The 20,619-nt window shown below is 31.7% G+C and overlaps 1 protein-coding gene across 2 annotated transcripts in view; it reads left to right on the top strand.

Moving 5' to 3' along the window:
* Positions 1–17,604, top strand: part of PTEN (phosphatase and tensin homolog) — a 79,399-nt gene extending 61,795 nt beyond the window's left edge. For both annotated transcript variants that reach the window (XM_039871794.1, XM_039871793.1), the window contains 4 exons: positions 3,986–4,127; positions 8,454–8,620; positions 10,989–11,213; positions 14,128–17,604. In XM_039871794.1, coding sequence (XP_039727728.1) covers positions 3,986–4,127; positions 8,454–8,620; positions 10,989–11,213; positions 14,128–14,313 — 720 coding nt within the window. In that variant the 3' untranslated portion in view covers positions 14,314–17,604. The remainder of the gene's footprint in view (positions 1–3,985; positions 4,128–8,453; positions 8,621–10,988; positions 11,214–14,127) is intronic.
* Positions 17,605–20,619: the final 3,015 nt, after the last annotated feature.

The raw sequence follows: 20,619 nt of genomic DNA, 5'->3' as shown, positions 1-20,619 counted from the left end.
CAGAAAGAAGTTGGTCCATGCAAGAATATGAAAGCTTTAATTTTTGGATATGTTATGTTTTAAGTGCTTCTGAGATTTCCAGCTAGAAATGTCCAGCCAAGTGTTGGAAATTCTGGACCGGGAGTTGGGAATAAAGTCATATTGAGAGACACAGGTTTTGGAATTAATGTCTAAGATTGATAATTAAACTGCAATAGATAGGATTGACATAAAGAAGGAATAGTTAAGATCAAATTTTTGAGATATAACTACATTTAGAGACAAGGAAAGACAGCCAATAAGGATAGGAGAAAAGCTTTAGAGAGTATATCCTATGACAGCAGCAGGGAATTTTCAAAATGGCAGCAAAAAAAAAAAGCCAGGAATAGGAAAACAGTAGGCGATGATCATTGATGACTATTAAGAAATCAGCCTCATAATAACATTTCTATGAGGTAAGGAGTAAAGGCTTCTCAAGAGTTTATATAGAGAGAGGGAGGATGATAGTTTAAGAGAAATACAAGATATAGTGAGAATGTGGGGTTTTGGTCTTTGAATTGTTGGCTTGTTTTGAGTAAAGTATAAGGGTGACCTGAGCTTATTATTAGGAGGAGAGCAGGTGGGGAAAATAAAGGCAAATGCCAGACAGGAGATAATTAATAGAGCACTTGCCAAAATGGAACTTAGGTAAACATGAAGAGACACTTATATAAAATATCATGAATTAAAAAATTTTAAGATGGGAGAAGAGAATTTTGAGAGTGCTAACATTGAATGACTTCAGGGTTCCTAATGAAGCAGGAGCTGAATTCATTGAGGATGATCTGAGACAGGACAGAGAGGTGGGGTGAGCAAAGTTCTAAAATCATTATAGCCAAGAGTTTAATAAGTACATACCAGAAGAAAGACTTAGTGAATCATAGAGATTAGGAATAGTTGAGAGTGAATAAAGACAGTAGAAAAATGGGCTGGAAAGGGATAAGCGGGAGTAACACCAAATACAGTTGTCTCTCGGTATCCGTGGGGGATTGGTTTCATAAACCCCTGTGATAATAAAATCTGCAAATGCTCAAGTCCCGTATTAATGGGTATGGAGGGCTGACTATCCTTCTGAGTCCTCTCTCCTGGTCTATGAACATGAGGAAATTGAAGAAGCGGCAGCTGCCTTTTGAGATGATGGCCAGGAATATGATGCTAAGTCAATCTGAAGAATGCTGAGTTTAGCTAAAATCAGAATGTTTTGAAAGGTGTATTTGAGAATAGAGATTAAGAATATAAGTAATTTTCTTTACAATTAGTGTGGAAAGTGAGAGTCATTAGTGAGTTGAACTGTACTTTTGGAATATATATATAGACCAGTTTAGCATACAAAGTTCTTGGTTAGAAAATAAAAGATTTTTATTAGTCTTGATTTAAATGAAAATGGAAACTTTGAAAACATAATAGTATTTTTAATCTCAAAGAGCTTTAAAGGTCAGCTGTCTTTTCATATGTATAAAACAAATTTTTGAAGGATTAGGAAAATGTGGATATCTTAGATTCTTAAAAAGATATACATATTTTTAATTAAATCTTCAAATTCAAGATACTATAAGTAAAACATACACATAAATCATTGTTTTCAGTTTATACATTCAGGAAATATATTTGAAGTGTTATAAATTACATTGTGGATTTAGTGTGGAAGCTTTACTCATTTCAGCATGATTCATTATATTATTAATTAAATACTAATAAGTGTGCATTGTGGCTATGAGAGAGAAGAAGAGTGAAGAGGACATTAAGGTCTGCGGTCTATACACATTTTGACTTTCCAACTTTTTATTCTCTTTAATCTGGACACATTGAATTTGAGGTCTTAGAAAGCCAACAGGTAAATAAGAATTGCAGAGTTCTGATACAGAAGTCTAATTATGCATAATATGATAGTAAAATAATAAATGAATTAAATTTACAGTTGTGGCTTTTCAGTTTTTTTGAATTATGCCAGTAATTTTGGTTCAGCTTGTACTTACATATAAATTCTTCATCCAGTGTAGACAACTAATAGATTTATATATTCTTTCTCTGGTAAGGATTAACTAGGTGCATAACCCTGTATTATAGATATGCTACGAGACATTTGCTACTTGAGAAAAATTAAAGCTTTGAAAACCTTTAAATTATTGAATACAAACTTATATCAAGAGTGGAGATTAAGAGAAAAATATTTCACTAAACTCCCCAAAATAACTTTTATCTTCTTATAGACTTCCATTGATTTAATTCTTCGGAATTTTTATTTAATTTTTAGACTAGATAATAAATTTATATGGTTCAAAAAGATTCTCTCTCACCCATCCATCTTCCATCTGCTATATTCCCCAACCTGCTTTGCAATTCTGTATTTTATCTTGGTAAGTATAAATGATAAATTATTGACTGAAGTGGCATTAAATACTGTTGTATAGCAAACCATTTTAAGTTAAGTGTAAATACTTTTTAAACTTTAATGATATTTTTACATTAATAATTTAACAGTAAGAAAATACACAGAACTAAAATTCCAACAATTCCAAAATTATGCCTTAAATATGAGTATAATTTCTAAAACTATTAATTAGGATTTGTGTAAGATTTTGTGGTTTTAGTGTGCTTTCGTGTAACTGCAGTTAATGTTTGATCCTTATAAGAATCTTCTGTAGAAAGTGGGGTACATCTTATTTTTATTTGTGTTTTGACCATTAGCATTCAAATCCAAGTCTTGTGATTGTGAGGTCTTTGCACCATTGCCAAATCTTAAATCCTGATTTGAAATGGCTTTTCTCTACTTTCTTACATTACTATATTTTTAAATAGTCTTTAATAAAATCATGCTAACCTTTAAAAAAATACTGAGAATACTTTAGTGAATATGTACATACCTGTCATTCAACATACCTGTCTTGAAATTTACATAAATGTACTTTGTACTTTTCACTAAAGAGAAGAAAAGTATTTGTATTCAGAGTCTTTAACACACTGAGAGATTTAGATTCCAATAATAACTTAAAGAAATATTGCAAATTCTTTTTTCTCTTGAGTATACTTTTAAGTTTTCTGCAAGTCAGTTTCACTATCAGATTTCTTAATGGTATTATTTGCCTTACATTTCTAGGTTAAATGCTTGAATTATTTCTGAAGTTAAATTGTATAATAGGAAAAGAAACCTTAGATAAATGCCTTAATACCTCATTTATTTAGCATGATTAGTTAATGCATTGCTGAACACATAAGAAATTTTTCTTTAGATAAGTCAGGGTCACCTTTTAAGTACCACATGAATTATGTATATTTTTTTTTTTAGCATTTATAATACTTAAATTTTTTAAACATATATTTCCTGATTTCTTCACAGAGAGATGTGTGTAGATCAGGGACATCTCTAAGTACCTGTGTCAGTGGACTATTGCATACATTTATGTCAGCCACATACTCCTGTTTTTGTTGTGCTCTAAAGCCAGCATTACTTTTTGCTGCTGTTCTTTTTGCCTCTTAAAGGCAATATGCCTTTATCTAGTTTGCTTATTCTGATATGCTTTTCCCTGGAAAATAGTTAACTAAGTTTATGAGGAATTGTATGTTTAATAATCAGAGTCTATAAATCCTTGTGGGTAGCCCTACATGTAAAGAGCACAGCTGTAGTGCAGAGGCCTTTGACAATTATTTTGGATATGTAGTGGCCTTTGCTTATAGCTTATAGCGTTCATGGATCAGAGCATTGTGATCATTGAATAAATGGGAGTGTTACGGTGTTATGATAATTGTATTTTAAGGGAAAAAATTATTCTCATATTTTCCTTTGTAATGTTGGTGCTCTGACTTACTCTATTATTGAGTTTGATTTAAATATTAATCATTTAAGATCAAATTTCTAATGTATACATGTTTTTCAATGGGTACAACCCAACTACCTTAACAATTTAGTGAAATAACTATAATGGAACTTTTCTTTTGAATTTGGCTTTTCTTTTTTTCTGTTCACCAGGGAGTAACTATTCCCAGTCAGAGACGCTATGTGTATTATTATAGCTACCTGTTAAAGAATCATCTGGACTATAGACCAGTGGCACTGTTGTTTCACAAGATGATGTTTGAAACTATTCCAATGTTCAGTGGCGGAACTTGCAGTAAGTGTTCTAAGTTTTCATTCTTCCACGTGTAGGAGCACTCTTCTTAACGTATCTGGAGATTTATAGAAAAGTTTAGAAAGAAATTTACCATACATAAAAGTTATGCCGGAGTATATATATATATTTTTTTTTTTTTTGAAGCATCCAGACTAATTAATTAGCTCAGTTGTTCAGCGCATTGGGCTAAGAAAGTCAAGAGCAATGGGTTTTAATATCTTTGAAGCCAAATTATATTTATGAAAGAAATAATATGTGTTGCAACTACCAAATGCAGCCTAAATTCTGACCAGATCACTGAAATACCTGTCCCATCAGATCTAGTTCAAGAGTAGCAGTGGGTATCATCAGTTTACTGGGATCCAAATAGGGACCAATTCCTTTATATCTAGGAAGACTAGATAGATGTTGATAGTAATGGTAATGGGGACAATAAAAAGAAAAGGAAAAAGTGATAAGACATGGCAACAAGCTGAAGTATATTGACTAAATAGGGTTGAGTCCAAGTGTGGAGTATTAAAGAAAACCTGAATTTAGATGCAAGTATTTAGAAGGCAATTTTGTAGTTTCTAGATAAGATACCACTACATTATTTCTTTTAATACCTCTAATAACATTTCAGTGATATTTTGCAACTCATTAGTGGTTTTAGTTTTTAGCTTTAAGTTTTGCTTCTTGGAAATATTTATGTAATTTAAAACAATTTCTGTCTCTAAATTAATTTATTCCTAGACAGTTAATGTCATGATGTTGTTTATCTTTATCAGATATGTGTGATCACCTTCATCAGATATTTCCTGTGTTCTTAGACCAAGGCAGCTTTATCAAAGACCACAGATTTATTAATGTAACACGTTAAAGGCTTCTAAGAGACCTCATGCTTTCATCATCTCAGTACAATTTTAAAAACTGCTTAGTGCAAGGCACTTGCCTGTCAGAGGATATTGACATGGAACTTAACAGATTCATGGAGGAAAAGGAAAAAGGAAGAAAAAACTCTTCCTATGGTATAGCTATGGGTATAAGAGCCAAAAGAAAGATATAAAGTATTAGGAAAAGAGAACATTCAGTTCAGCAGTCTTGTATAATTTTTTTCACACTGGCCTCTAGTAAAAATCTCATCGCTTGTTCTGCTTGCCTACATTTAAACATTGTGTTGTTTCGTTTTTGTTTTGGTCTCAGTATTACATTTAAACTGACTACTGATATCTTTTTAATCTTTACTAATTTTCTGTGCACTGTGATTTAATACCATGTAGTGAAGCTATATATAAATAATATATAACTAAATATGTTGTATGTATAAATTATAAATGGTATATTCAGAAAAAGAAAAAGTTTTGAGGTGCTGTCAAATAGTTTCATGAAGGAAGGCCAGCTCTTTATTGAACTGGGGAAAGCATCCAGCTTAGATTGGCATTAAAACTGAGGGAAGTATTATAGGCAATAGGAAATAACTTGAATTGAAGCACAGCAGAAGAATATGGGCTGGACAAGAAATGTAGAGACAGAGAATAGAATAGACTGGAATGTGTGGCTGACCGTCAGAGGACCCCAAATGAAGATATCAGACTTGATTTGATACATAGTATGTGTCACTTAAAACACAGCTTAAGTACAGTTGTGAAGAAAGTGATGATTACAAGAGGGGGAAAATGGTGGAGAGGAAACCTGTTATGTGACTTGCTCTGTCAGATGTTCTTTGCTAGGGCCATCAAATGGGATTAGATGAGTTTTTATTTTGCCATTTTATCTGAAGATTTTGTCAAAGTTTTGGTCCTGATCAGGCAAATAATTCACAGAAAAGAGAGGAAAGAAAAGTGAATCAAATTGAGATTTGGAGACATGAATGTTCATATTTTGGTTTTAAACATGTTTTAAATCAGGTGCAGGTGAGCTATTTACATGGAGATATTCAGTGAGTACTTGAAAGTATGGGTTTGAATATTTGGGTGAGAGTTATATCAGATAATTTGGGAAACATCAGAAAAGAGGCATCATAGTTAAGCCTTTCATGTAAATGTGGTGTGGGACTGTAAGATGGGAAGGCTCAGAGGGAAGCAGGGTGAGGACTGAGACAAGAGTTTTTGCAACAGTTTGGTTTCAGAAGGAATAAGAAGAATCAGTGAAGAAAATGAAACTTGTGAAAATAAAGTATCTTCTGCAAAGTTGTCAGTGGTTAACAACTTTTTATTTGATTATTGTCTTAATATTTCTAAATAACAAAAAAGTTAATTCTATACATCATAAAGGGTTAAAAATGTTAGCAAAAGATGATCACTGTCTCTCAGTACTATCTCAGGATGCATATAGCTAAGAAAACTTAATTCTGATTTTTTGTACTAGGTATCAATCTTTAGAACACGGTCAGTCATATTAAAGAATATATATCAGAATTATGTCTTAGATGTCAACAGAACCATACTAATGTTGGACTTGTCTTATCCAAAATGTGAAATTCATATTGTAAAGAAAATTATTTAGTTATTTGTGGAAATCTTTTCCACTTTTATTAAAACATTTAGTTTAGTTCGAGGGAAATCTTAAGTAACACTGATTTATATTAGCTTATGGATTATTTCTATAATTCTAAAATTCTTGAAGATACACATTTTTGATGTAGTTAAATTGAAGTCTGGCTTACATAGCTAATTTGCTTTTTAAAGTTCTAAAATCAAGATCATCAGATTGTGAATAATTGCAATTTGAGTTAATAAGACATTACAAAGCATTTTCATTCTGGTTGATTATTATCCCAGCTTTGAAATCATACCTTGTTTGTTTGTTTCTTGAGGTTAGACTTCTCAGTAAAATTTTCGGTATCACATAATCTTTATCTTGTAAAATGGCTCATTGTACTTTGAATCTTTAATCAAGGAAGTGAAAATGATTAACAGATTGTTAGTGTAATATTTCTCTTTTCTAGAGAGTCTTTTCCTCGTAATATATGCCTCACAAATCGTATTAGAATAACCCCACATGCTTTTATCAAACCTACTACTTATTATGTAATTGCTGTATTGCTTTAGATATTTCATAGATGAGACAGTGTAATGTTTATTAAACTGGAAAATTCATTTAGTTTAGATAAGCTTTTTGCCTTGTTCTCAGTTGTTGGTCACATTAGTAAAGAATGTGATACTTTTTTTTAATCTTTAAGGATGGTGGTGCTGAGAATTTTGTGTGTGTGTGTGTGTGTGAGTGTTTATATATATATATTATATATATATTCCTCATGTACTTTATGCAAGCTTATTTTTATTTCTTGATTGCCTTGGCATGTTTCCTTTAGGACCTACTTCTAATTCTGCTAAAGTTAATCACTTTCTTTTGAATGAACTCTTGTTTTCGAACTCAGTGTACTACAAATTAATTATACTTTGTCAAATTATTTAGGTACTTTAAAGTTTTTAAAGTCCTAGGATCTTAAACATGTCTTTAAATTAATTTCCACCACTGATGTCATTAGGTATAAATGTATTTATGAGTCGACTTAAAAAATAAAACATATAATCCTTCCCTTGCACATTTTACTACTTTTTAGTTGCATTGCTAATATATAAGCATGATACATTTTTAGAGATCATATTTCATCAGTTGTTTTAAAACAGATATAGGCCAGAATAAGAAGTGTGTTTTTTTGCGGGGGGGAGGAGGGTGCTACAATTTGTACTTGATGCTTTTTGCATTTTTTTGCAGACATTTCAAATCTCTTCCTGTTTCTCATCATGGTGGCTTTATGTACCTTTAAAAATAAAATTTGAGCTATAGATAAAGTTGGTTAATATTTTTATAAATATTGAGACTTGTATTTGTAGAATTTAGTGTAACTTTGTTATAGATTATATTTTCTTTCCTCTTGTGAACGTGTAATTTGTATTTCGTGGATTTTGTTATAGGTAGAGACTTTAAAATAACTGCAGCAAATAACTTTTAAAAGTTACCTTTTATGCAGTTCATAGATGTGCCAAAGTTTTTTTTTAGCATTTTAATGCTTAAAATACTTAGATTTTTTAACATCATATTAATGTTAAAGTTTTTATGTTACTATAGTGCTAGAAGTCTAATCTTGGAACTTATTTATGAAATAGAATTGACTTTCATACCAGTAATAGAATCTTATGTTGAAGGTTCAAATTAGGGAAAATCTTGTATTGATTATATTTTCAACTTAAGTGATTTCCATTGATTTGTTTTAGATCAGGGTTACAAAAGCAGAATTACTATTTTGTATATATTGCTAATATTAGTTAAAATAGTTTTTGACAGTTTGACAGTTAAAGACATTTCCTGTGAAATGATACTTACGTGTATTTAACCACGCAGATCCTCATTTTGTGGTCTGCCAGCTAAAGGTGAAGATATATTCCTCCAATTCAGGACCCACACGACGGGAAGACAAGTTCATGTACTTTGAGTTCCCTCAGCCATTGCCTGTGTGTGGTGACATCAAAGTAGAATTCTTCCACAAACAGAACAAGATGCTTAAAAAGGTTTGCACTTTACTATTATTGGGAAGAATATCCAAAATGGCCATACCTTGAATAATAACCTCAGATCTTTTCCTTGAAGTAATTATAATTAGTTGGGCAGAAATCAATCAGTAAGGAGAGATTAAAAGGTATATTTTATGACTGATATCTAATGAATTATAATTGGTTTTCTATTAGATTTTTACATCGATGAGCCATTATGATGGTAAATAATCCTATTAGAAGGAAAAGGCCATATGGCACTATAATTTGAGATGAATTTTTCTTAAATTGGTTTATGTCAAGAAATTTTGTAAAATTAAAGATTTTATACATACTCCATGAAATCAATTATAATCCTCTTAGAAGGGATGATTAACTGAGAAGTTAGCATGGGACCATGAGTTTGAAAAAAATTTGATCTATATGTATAAGATCTGTTTCATGGTCTTGTGTGATGGCACAAAACACCTTTCCTCATTTTGGTTTATGTTTCTTCTGACTGGGTTATTCTATATTTAGCTTCCTCAGTTTTACTGAGTATTTCAATTTTTAGCTAGGAAAGATATAGGTATGAAGAGGAAGTAATTAAAGAATGAAAAAATGTGGTATTTAAATATGTAGGTTTAGAAAAGTTAGTGAGGTTTGCATCTTACTGAGCTATATTTAGAGAATGGAAGAGCTCATTTTAAAACAATCTTGTTTTAAACTATTAAGTGAATATTTTAGATGAACCTAAGGTACAAAATTTTTAGATGATAGTGAACAAAAACACTAGCTTTGATATGTTGTTATGCCTCGTTGAACATACTAGGTAGTATGTTGCCAATCTTTAGACATTCTCAGTAATAGGATTGGCTTGGTTTTCCTGATTTTTAGCTTTTATTTTTGAAAGAAAACAAGTTTCATTTAATACAAAAATTTTAAACTCTACTTTGACTTATTAGAAGAAATATAATTTCCTCTATATAGAATCCAAGTAGCTAGAAAATCACAAAATGTTAAACTGATTTTTTTCACCAGAAACCCATTTCCTACCTGTTCTGTATAAATGTCTCAGTAACTTTGAAAAATTATTTTTCAGTAGTCCAAGAAATGTTAGCAAATGTTCTAAAATTAGAGTAACTAGTTTTCTTCTATTCATTGTAAGACTGGTACACATAAAATTTTATATATTGCTTTTAAAAACAGGTACCTGAATTATTATTTCCCTCTACCTTTAGGGGTGTACTAATTCTTATCATTTCAGTTATTGCCATCTGTACATTACATTAACACATGTAAAACTGAAGGTTAGAATAAATACTTATATTTGTGTCTTAGATTACTTTACATATATTTCTATTTTATGTGATTTCCCTTTCTGTTTGCTGTGATTTAAACAAAAACAGTTTTACTATAATCAGTATATATATGGAATACACATTTTTGGAAATTTAAATATTACTAGCTTATTTTCTTCTGACTCTAAGTAAAATATGTGTGTAGTTACTAATTCAGTGACTTTGCTAAAATAATTAAAATTAACAAGTATTTTTAAAAAGGCATATATAAGATTGCTTTGCCTAGGTACTGTTAAAAGACATTTAAGATATAAGATACTTAAGGGTCTTAACATCTTCCCTGGGATAAGGTGTCATAAAGCTCTACATTATTAATTGTCAAATGATCCATACAGACCAAATTCTAATTAAGAGAGAGAACGTTTTCTTTGTTTGGTCAAGAAAGATTTGAAGTGATGAACTTCTGATGTTTTTGATTAATAAGACCTCATATTATTAGTAGAAGTGATTCTTTAAAAATAAGTGTTTATAATGTAAAGTCAGAAGTACTGTCTCCCTCGCATATCTTATTATGAATACTTTCAAACATATCATTTAATAAGCTAGAGCCACTTAATATTTGCATTGCTGTAGCAGTAAAAATGTATGTCTTGGTTCATCAAGAAGTTGTACTGACATTCAAGAACTTCTATTAAAATAAATTTTGTAATAGATAGCTTGTTGAAACAATTAAATCCATCTCTGAATTTTTAAATACATACATACATTCAAACTCAAAACAATACATATACACTCAAAACTCAAAACATTTTAAAGCTAATATTAGACTAGAAAGGAGATTTTTTACTTAAAGTTTTAAAACAAAAGTAAGTTATCTTAGAACTTGTGGAATTACATTTTTGGTTTAATATTTGAATAAAAGAAAAATCATATGTGAATTAGATGCAACAAATAACCAACAGATTGCCAAGTATTAGCCTTTGTGTTTACCTCTATCCACAATATCAAATGATACATGGCTTATTTTGTTGACTTCTTGTGGCAGATGTTTAATATAGGTAACATTTTTTAATTAAAAAATTTAAAATGTTATTTTTATTTTTTAGGACAAAATGTTTCATTTTTGGGTAAATACATTCTTCATACCAGGACCAGACGAAACCTCAGAAAAAGTAGAAAATGGAAGTCTATGTGATCAAGAAATTGATAGTATTTGCAGTATAGAGCGTGCAGATAATGACAAGGAATATCTAGTACTCACTTTAACAAAAAATGATCTGGACAAAGCAAATAAAGACAAGGCCAATCGATACTTTTCTCCAAATTTTAAGGTCAGTTAAAAACATTTTGAGGAGTCGGTGGGTGGCTCTGTGTGTGTGTGTGTGTGTTTTATTCTAGGTGTATAGCTGGTGAAAGACTTGCTTGACTAATTTTTAAATTCAATATTATTTAGAAGTAATATTTATGTAGCAGCAATCTGAAAGTTTCTAATGAAATACCAGATGTACAAAAAGTCATAAAAGTTGTATTTTCCTTTCTTTATTCTTTGTTGTTGTTAGGTGGAATTTGGGGCAGGCATTGGGGAGGAGAGTTAAGTAGGATATGAAGTTGAAATGGGGACAGAAAGAGGTAGAAGAGAAGTAAGTCATTTGAGGACGATTCATATGGAATGTTCTCACTGGTTTTACTTTCATACCCATCCAATTTATTCTTAGCCCCTCAGGATGTTCTTAAAAATAGACTTGATTGTATCATTCTGTTTATACTTTTTAAAGATTTTTTGGTTTTTAATATGACCTACAAAGACCTGCATAATTTAGCACAGGCTTATCTCCTAAATCAACTCTAGCCACATTCTCTCCCTATTCCCTGAGATTCACCCATACTGGTCTCTCTTCATTTCTTCAAAATGCTAAGCACTTCTGCCTCTGGTTTTTCCAATTCTTTTCCTTCTCCCTGTACCTCTTCACTCTCAGCCTTTCTCGTATCCTTCGTATGAATACCTTTCTCATATTCTAGCTTTAGCTTCAATTTCATGTGGTCTAGAAGGTCTTCTCTGATTATCCTCCCTATTATTGCCTTTCTAAAAGTCTGTTTTCCTTTATTTTGGAATGATTTAGTTCGTTTTAATTTCATGTGTGTGCACGCGCATCGCATGTGTACATGTTTCTGTTTCTGTGTAGGTAAGATTTCTTCATGTTTAAAAGTCTGACTGGAGGGTTGCCATTTTTTTCCCCTTTTCTTATTTCTTGCTCTACTTGATTTGCTCCCTCACTTTCACCATACTCTCTCCTTTCTCTTTTTTAAAAATTCTCTCTTTTTGCTTCATTACATTTTTATAACATAACAAACCTAATCATAGCTTATAAGTATATTGCCAGTAATAATAAAAATAGAGGGAGGTGAGCTATATGTTTTAAGTGAAAATAAATCCAATATTAAGTACCTTTAGATCTTACATTTAAGTGTTTACAAGTGTTCTTTAGAATCCACAGGTTTCCATTTCCTTTCTTATCTCTAAGTCTGCATTTTTCTCGATCACTAGCTTTTAGCGTGACTTCCATTAGTTTTATTGTTTTATGTTTTAACATTACAAGAGGCTTTATATTTGTGATTACGAATAAAAACTTAATTATCAGTAAACAAATACAATATATAATAGTAAGTGCTATGAAAAAATAAAGCAGAGACAGGATAATGAGCTTGGTGTGTTTTTTAGCTGGATGGTTAGAGAAGGCCTCACCAAGCAGGTGACATTTACTTAGAGAACTAAATGGAAAGAATGAGCAATACAAATATCTGGAAAAAGAGGGAAGAGCAGTTGGAAAAGCTCTGAGACAAGAATGAGGAGTAATAGATACGAAGTTATTTTTACTAAAGCACACTAGACCACGTGTGAAGATATTAGAATGTTTTCAGCACAGGAAAGATGTAGTTTGAATTTTGTCTTTAAAAGTTCAGTCTGTCCACTCCTTTAAAATTTAGACTTGAGAGGGAAGTAGGGAGGAGATAATAATGGAAGCTGGGAGATTAGTTCAGAGGCTGTTACAGTGGTTTAGTTCAAATGAGAAATGGTGGTCACTTGGACTAGAGTAGGGGCAGTGAAAGGTAATGAGAACCTGTCAGATTAGGTATACGGTTGACCCCTGAGCGAACTGCACGGGTCCACTTATATGCGGATTTTTTTCAGTAAATATGTCGTCAGCTCTTTGTATCCCCATGTTTAAGAGACTTGAACATCCACAGATTTTGGTATTCACTAGGGGTTCCTTGAACAGTCCCCCACAGATACCAGGGAACAACTAATAAGTATTTGGGAAATCAAATTATACATGGATTTTTGACTACGTGGGACTTTGTTCCCAGATCAGCTGGACCCTGCATTGTTCCAGGGTCAACTGTTTATGGTATTTTGAAAATAGGACTAGAAGGATTTACTAATGGAGTAGGTGTTAGATGTGAGAAGAATTGATAATGACTCTTGGATGAGGGGGCCAAGGACTGTAGATATAGTAGAAAGAACAAGGGATTTTAAGTCAGATCTGATTTAAATTCCACAACTACCTACTAAATATGTGGCCTTAAGCAAGTTTCCTAACCTTTCTGAGCCTTAGTTTCCTTTTCTTTAAAATCGAGCTACCTGCCTTGTAGAGCTGTTTTGACAATTATTTTAGCTAAGCCTGTAAAGGCCCTTGGTCCACTGTTTAGACCACTCTATGATGTTAACTTTCTTCTTTTTCTTAGCTTCAGGTGAAGTTTTTAGGGCTATTGGGATCCTAAACATCATTGTTGATCAGTATTTCATGTAGTATAAAATTTGCTTCGTATTGTTTGTATCAGAAAACATATTCAGTTTCAGATAGGTAGTAAGTGAACATTCTTTTGGAACACAACTTTATTTGGGAATTGAATTTTGTAATTGAAAATATGTGAACTATTGATGAACTTCAGTCTCTGTATTTCTTTTGTATATTTAGTTAATGCTTGCAACTTTTGCTTCTTAAAAAATGTATTAATATTCTAGCTTATCTTTTCACCATATAACAAGAAAGACAATGTAAGAAATCTTAAGAAGGGGGGGTTTTAAAAGGTAGTTGTCTTTTAACAATCATGTTTGTCAAAGTACTTAAAACAAATGCTAAACATATGTGTGTGTGTGTGTGTGTGTGTATCTGTACTAAGTAATTTAAGATTAGTCAGATTTATGGATTTTCCATTTAAACTTTCTTTTTTTTTTTTCTATAGGTAAAGCTGTACTTCACAAAAACAGTAGAAGAGCCATCAAATCCAGAGGCTAGCAGTTCAACTTCTGTAACACCAGATGTTAGTGACAATGAACCTGATCATTATAGATATTCTGACACCACTGACTCTGATCCAGAGAATGAACCTTTTGATGAAGATCAGCATACACAAATTACAAAAGTCTGAATTTTTTTTTTTCTATCAAGAGGGATAAAATACCATGAAAACAAACTTGAATAAACTGAAAATGGACCTTTTTTTTTTAATGGCAATAGGACATTGTGTCAGATTACCAGTTATAGGAACAATTCTCTTTTCCTGACCAATCTTGTTTTACCCTATACATCCACAGGGTTTTGACACTTGTTGTCCAGTTGAAAAAAGGTTGTGTAGCTGTGTTATGTATATACCTTTTTGTGTCAAAAAGACATTTAAAATTCAATTAGGATAAATAAAGATGGCACTTTCCCATTTTATTCCAGTTTTATAAAAAGTGGAGACAGACTGATGTGTATACGTAGGAATTTCTCATTTTGTGTTCTGTCACCAACTGAAGTGGCTAAAGACCTTTGTGATGATATACAGGTTCACATCCTACCCCTTTGCACTTGTGGCAACAGATAAGTTTGCAGTTGGCTGGAGGAGTTTCTAAAGGGTTTCGCTACATTCTAATGCATGTATTCGGGTTAGGGGAATGGAGGGAATGCTCAGAAAGGAATATATTTTATGCTGGACTCTGGACCATATACCATCTCCAGCTATTTACATGCACCTTTCTTTAGCATGCTACAGTTATTAATCTGGATATTGAGGAATTGGCCGCTGTCACTGCTTGTTGTTTGTGCATTTTTTTTTTTTTAAGCATATTGGTGCTAGAAAAGGCAGCTAGAGGGAGTGAATCTGTATTGGGGTACAGGAATGAACCTTCCACAACATCTTAAGAATCCACAAATGAAGGGATATAAAATAATGTGGTCATAGATAAGAAACACAGCAACAATGACTTAACCATATAAATGTGGAGGCTATCAACAAAGAATGGGCTTGAAATATTATAAAAATTGACAATGATTTATTAAATATGTTTTCTCAATTGTAATGACTGCTCCATCTCCTTTGTAATCAAGGCCAGTGCTAAAAGTCAGATGCTATTAGTACCTACATCAGTCAAGAACTTACACATATTTTATTAGTTTTCAATCATATACCTGCTGTGGATGCTTCATGTGCTGCCTACAAGCTTCTTTTTTTTCTCATTAAATATAAAATATTTTGTAATGCTGCACAGGAAATTTCAATTTGAGATTCTACAGTAAGCAGTTCTTTTTCTTTAAAGATTTATGATGCACTTACTCAATCCAATAGCTGTCAGCCGTTCCACCCTTTTGACCTTACACATTCTATTACAATGAGTTTTGCAGTTTTGCACATTTTTTAAATGTCATTAACTGTTAGGGAATTTTACTTGAATACCGAATACATATAATGTTTATATTTAAAAGGACATTATTTGTGTTAAAAAGGAAATTAGACTTGCAGTCAATTTTCAACACTGCACAAATAATAAGGCATTTACTTTTTCAGTAGAAATTGTCCCACATAATGCTTTTATCAATTTGCTATTGAAAGAATAGATTTTTTTTTAATGTGCAGTGTTGAATTATTTCTTTATAGTACTAGAGTTAAGACTAGGGCTTCAGTTTCACTTCTTAAATATCATATATTTGATATGCCCAGACTGCATATGATTTTAAGCAGAGTACAACTACTATTGTAAAGCTAATGTGAAGATATTATTAAAAAGAATTTTTTTTCCCAGAAATTTGGTGTCTTGCAAATTATACCTTGACCTTGAAACATTTGACTCTCTGGCCAATTTGTTTCTTAATGGTGTAAAATCTAATTTTCAATAACTTATTGGTGCTGAAATTGTTCACTAGCTGTGGTCTGACCTAGTTAATTTACAAATACATATTGCATAGGACCTATTAAAGCAGCATTTAAAGAGTGGTGGTAAATAGGTTAGGCACAACTTCATCTGAAATATTCTTAGTAAATAATGTTGACATGTTTTCCACGCCTTGTCAGTTTCATTCAACAAATAAAATTTTTAAATTTTTAACAACGCTCTTAGGATTTACACATTTATATTTAAGCATTGACATATAGAGAATTGACTGACTGCTCATAAATTGGTAAGATTAAAGACAACTATTCCTAAGATCTCACCATTGAAATTTATATGCCACCTTGTCTTTCATAAAAGCTGAAATTTGTTGACTAAAATTAAAATCAACTATTCACGTAGCAAAGATAGTTATTAATAGTCATTTGTTACAGTTTTGGGCACAGTATATTAAAACATAACTTGTATTGTTCCAATATGTAACATGGAGGGCCAGGTCATAAATAATGACATTATAATGGGCTTTTGCACTGTTATTTTTCCTTTGGAATGTGAAGGTCTGAATGAGGGTTTTGATTTTGAATGTTACAATATTTTTGAGAAGCCTTGCTTACATTTTATGGTGTAGTCATTGGAAATGGAAAAATGGCATTATATATATATATTATATATATAAATATATATTATACATACTACTATCCTTTATTTCAGTTACCATCCCCATAGAATTTGACAAGAATTGCTATGACTGAAAGTTTTCGAGTCCTAATTAAAACTTTATTTATGACAGTATTCATAATTAGCCTGAAATGCATCCTGTAGGTAATCTCTGAGTTTCTGGAATGTTTTCTTAGACTTTTTGGATGTGCAGCCGCTTACATGTCTGAAGTTACTTGAAGGCATCACTTTTAAGAAAGCTTACAATTGGGCCCTGTACCATCCCAAGTCCTCTGTAGCTCCTCTTGAACATTTTTTGCCATAATTATTAAAGGGTAGTTGAATAAATAGCATCACCATTCTTTGCTGTGGCACAGGTTATAAACTTAAGTGGAGTTTACCGGCAGCATCAAATGTTTCAGCTTTAAAAAATAAAAGTAGGGTACAAGTTACTTGTTTAGTTCTAGAAAATTTGTGCAATATGTTCATAACGATGGCTGTGGTTGCCACAAAGTGCCTCGTTTACCTTTAAATACTGTTAATGTGTCATGCATGCAGATGGAAGGGGTGGAACTGTGCACTAAAGTGGGGGCTTTAACTGCAGTGTTTGGCAGAGTTGCCTTCTACCCTGCCAGTTCAAAAGTTCAATCTGTTTTCATATAGAATATATATACTAAAAAATTTCAGTCTGTTAAACAGCCTTACTCTGATTCAGCCTCTTCAGATACTCTTGTGCTGTGCAGCAGTGGCTCTGTGTGTAAATGCTATGCACTGAGGATACACAAAAAAAATATGTGTACAGGATAATGCCTCATACCAATCAGATGTCCATTTGTTATTGTGTTTGTTAACAACCCTTTATCTCTTAGTGTTATAAACTCCACTTAAAACTGATTAAAGTCTCATTCTTGTCATTGTGTGGGTGTTTTATTAAATGAGAGTATTTATCATTTAAATTGTTTAAATTTGCTGAAAGTTTAATGGGCAGCCAAATATTTTAATGTTGTCTATGCTTTTTTTTTTTTTCCTGCTGTCCTTCAAAGCCTACAATTATAAAAACGTGGGCCTTTATCAGCTTGGGAATAGAGTATCAGTCTGCTCACGTTTGAGAAAGGCACTCTTTAGGGCTTTAACCAATGCTTAATAAATTGTTCCAGGCATATTACATAGCATTCTAGATTCTTGAAAAATTGTGCATTTTTTTTTAACTAACCCAAATGTCTAAAGATGACTCACCAGAAAGGATTTGGTACTTCAGATTTCAATTTTGTGGCCTTTCAATTCTTTATGATTCTGTAGTCTCCTGTCAACATATGAGAAGCTTCGTATACTCATTGTGACTTGTGCCATTTAAATTTTGATATTTCGGAATAGTTTAAAGGACTTTGTATACTTGAATTCAACCTTGTTATTTCTAATATTAAAAGCTTAAAGACTAAGGCATATCCTTTCCACAAAGCATAGGAAGATAATAAGTGAAAGTGTAGCTGTACAAATGTTTTAAAAATAAAGCAGACCATTTATATAACGGTGGAATTTAATGTTATTTCAAGTTTACATTTTCTTCATGTGACTTTAAAAGTAAATGTGAATACTATAATAACATAAAGAAGTGTGAAAAGTTTTTAATTGTGGTTGAAAACTACTGGAGTTTAAAATTATTTTGATTTATACGATCTTGGTGATTTCTGAAAAATAGGAATTTACTGGCAGTTTTGTTTTTATTCATGTTCTTACTACATTTTAATTTGAGCAAGCTTGGATAAGTGAATGCCATCACCATTTCCAGTGAGATTTAAAAATCACCAGTGTTAATCATGCAGGCTTCTGAAGACATACAAAAAAATCAAGACCCTTAAATCTAGCTAATATGCTGCTAACGTGAAACTTTTTTGTTCTTTTATTTCCAGATAATTAACCACACATCTAAAACTTAGTCTTAAGTGGCTTAAGTATAAGTTTTGAGTAACAGTGTTCTTACTAGTGCAGAGAGAAATGTTTATGAAAGGAAAAAATAATATTCAGTCCAAACTGGTAGCAAAAAAACTAAAAACTAGCAAAAAAAATAATAGAGAAAAATATTTTAAAACTTTTAAAGAGATGCTAGGGACTGATTTTCTTATTGGATTATATAGCTATAGGAAGCCTAATGATTAAATTGCTTACCAGTTTTCAATTTTATAGCAAATTTATTATTTTATGGCCATGATCTTGCTATCTTTCCATCTTTTAAGAGCTTTTTCTTAGAAGTATATCAGAATGTAGGTAGCCACACTGACAAATTCACATTGATTGGTAACTTTAAAAGTTTGTCATGTGAAGACAGGAAAGGACGAAATAGTTTCATGGTGATAAAACCTTCAGTTCTTAAGTTATTTTGAGAATACTTTCCCATAACAAAATAATCACTCATAATCCCATCACCTGGAAACAGCCCTTCTTAATACTTTAGTGATCATACAATCATTTTTTTCTGTGTATTCATGTATATATTTTTTTGAAAAATGAAATTTGCACTATGCATACTCTCAAAGCTTTTAAGGTTAGTATTTCATGGAGTTGTAGAATGTTCAGTTACATCAGAAAATGGACAGTGATTTGATTTCTTCATAATGCTACAGATGCAGACTGTAGTTATTTATAGGCCTTTGCAATTAAGTGGGTTAATCATGAATGTTTAAATACTGTTGGCATCAAGATAATATATGTCTAAGTAAATAAAACAATTACATTTACTTAGCATAGGAAAGCATAACATTGTAGATATTTCTCTTCGAACAGCATTTTAAACATTTGCATTTTGGAATTATATGTTAGTTAAACAATGTGTGAAACACTATTAGTAGTTAATTTCACCTTTTTATTTCCCTCATAGGTTGTAAAAGAAGGATGAGATTTTATAATTCCCAAACAGTTGCTTAGTTTAGAGTAAGTTTAACATCTACAAAACAAAACAAAAACCTACTGCTGGTTTATCACTTAGTTGTCTTTAAATTTGTGCTTACGTGATTTCCATCACATAAAAAGCAATATTTCATGAATGTTTTACCTTTAGCTCTGGAACTTACCATGTTTAATATAACGGTGGGCTTAGAACATACAACTCTTGACAGTTATTTGAGAATTTTGGTGACAGTTTAGCTGGAGGGCAGTACATAACTTATAAAACAATGTATTGATATTTTAAGAATATTTTTACATATATGAGTGAAGTCAACTGCCATCTTTGAGCATTAACATTTTAAAATAAAGCATATTTTTAAATGAAGTGTTTAACAAGGATTTATATTTTTTTTAATTAAAAATAAGTTATATCTCCTCTGTTGCATGTGAATTTTCATCTGTCCTTAAAATGGTTAGATTTTGTGTGGAATGGAGCAAGACTTGTAGTCACGGCCTTGTGTTTCAGTTTGTGAAATCTGTTCACCATGGTGAAAATTCTTAAAATATTTAAGCATGGCTCTCTGTAGCCTATCATTTATTGGCTTTTACTTATGCGCACCTTTAGGATTTTCTGCCTACTCTCTACAGTTGTCCAAATGATATCCCATGTTTACAAATCCTCTTTCAGTTTCTATTTTCTTTTACCATTAAATTGCCCTAATGGGCAGTTTATAAGTGTGTTGTGGGGTAGGGGGAAGAGAATTAGATTTTTGAGAGTGCTAGACTTTGCCTTTAGATATTAAAATAGTTTGATTCAGGCAAACTTCACTGGAATTTCACAGTTTATTGTAATGAAAATGTTCACCCTGGATGACCTTCGACATACAGTAATGAATCTTGGATATTAATGAATTTATTGTTAGCATCTTGATGTGTCCATTAATGAGTTACTTTCAAAGATGTGCATTTAACCAAAGTCGGTGTATTGGAAATGTTTATATCAAATTCCATTTGGCTGCTGATGAACCTAAAAATAGAAATGCTTT

The sequence above is a fragment of the Pteropus medius genome, unplaced genomic scaffold (genome assembly GCF_902729225.1).
Source record: "Pteropus medius unplaced genomic scaffold, Ma_sr-lr_union100, whole genome shotgun sequence".
Taxonomy (NCBI): Eukaryota; Metazoa; Chordata; class Mammalia; order Chiroptera; family Pteropodidae; genus Pteropus; species Pteropus medius.
This window is presented reverse-complemented; position numbering and strand designations above follow the sequence as displayed.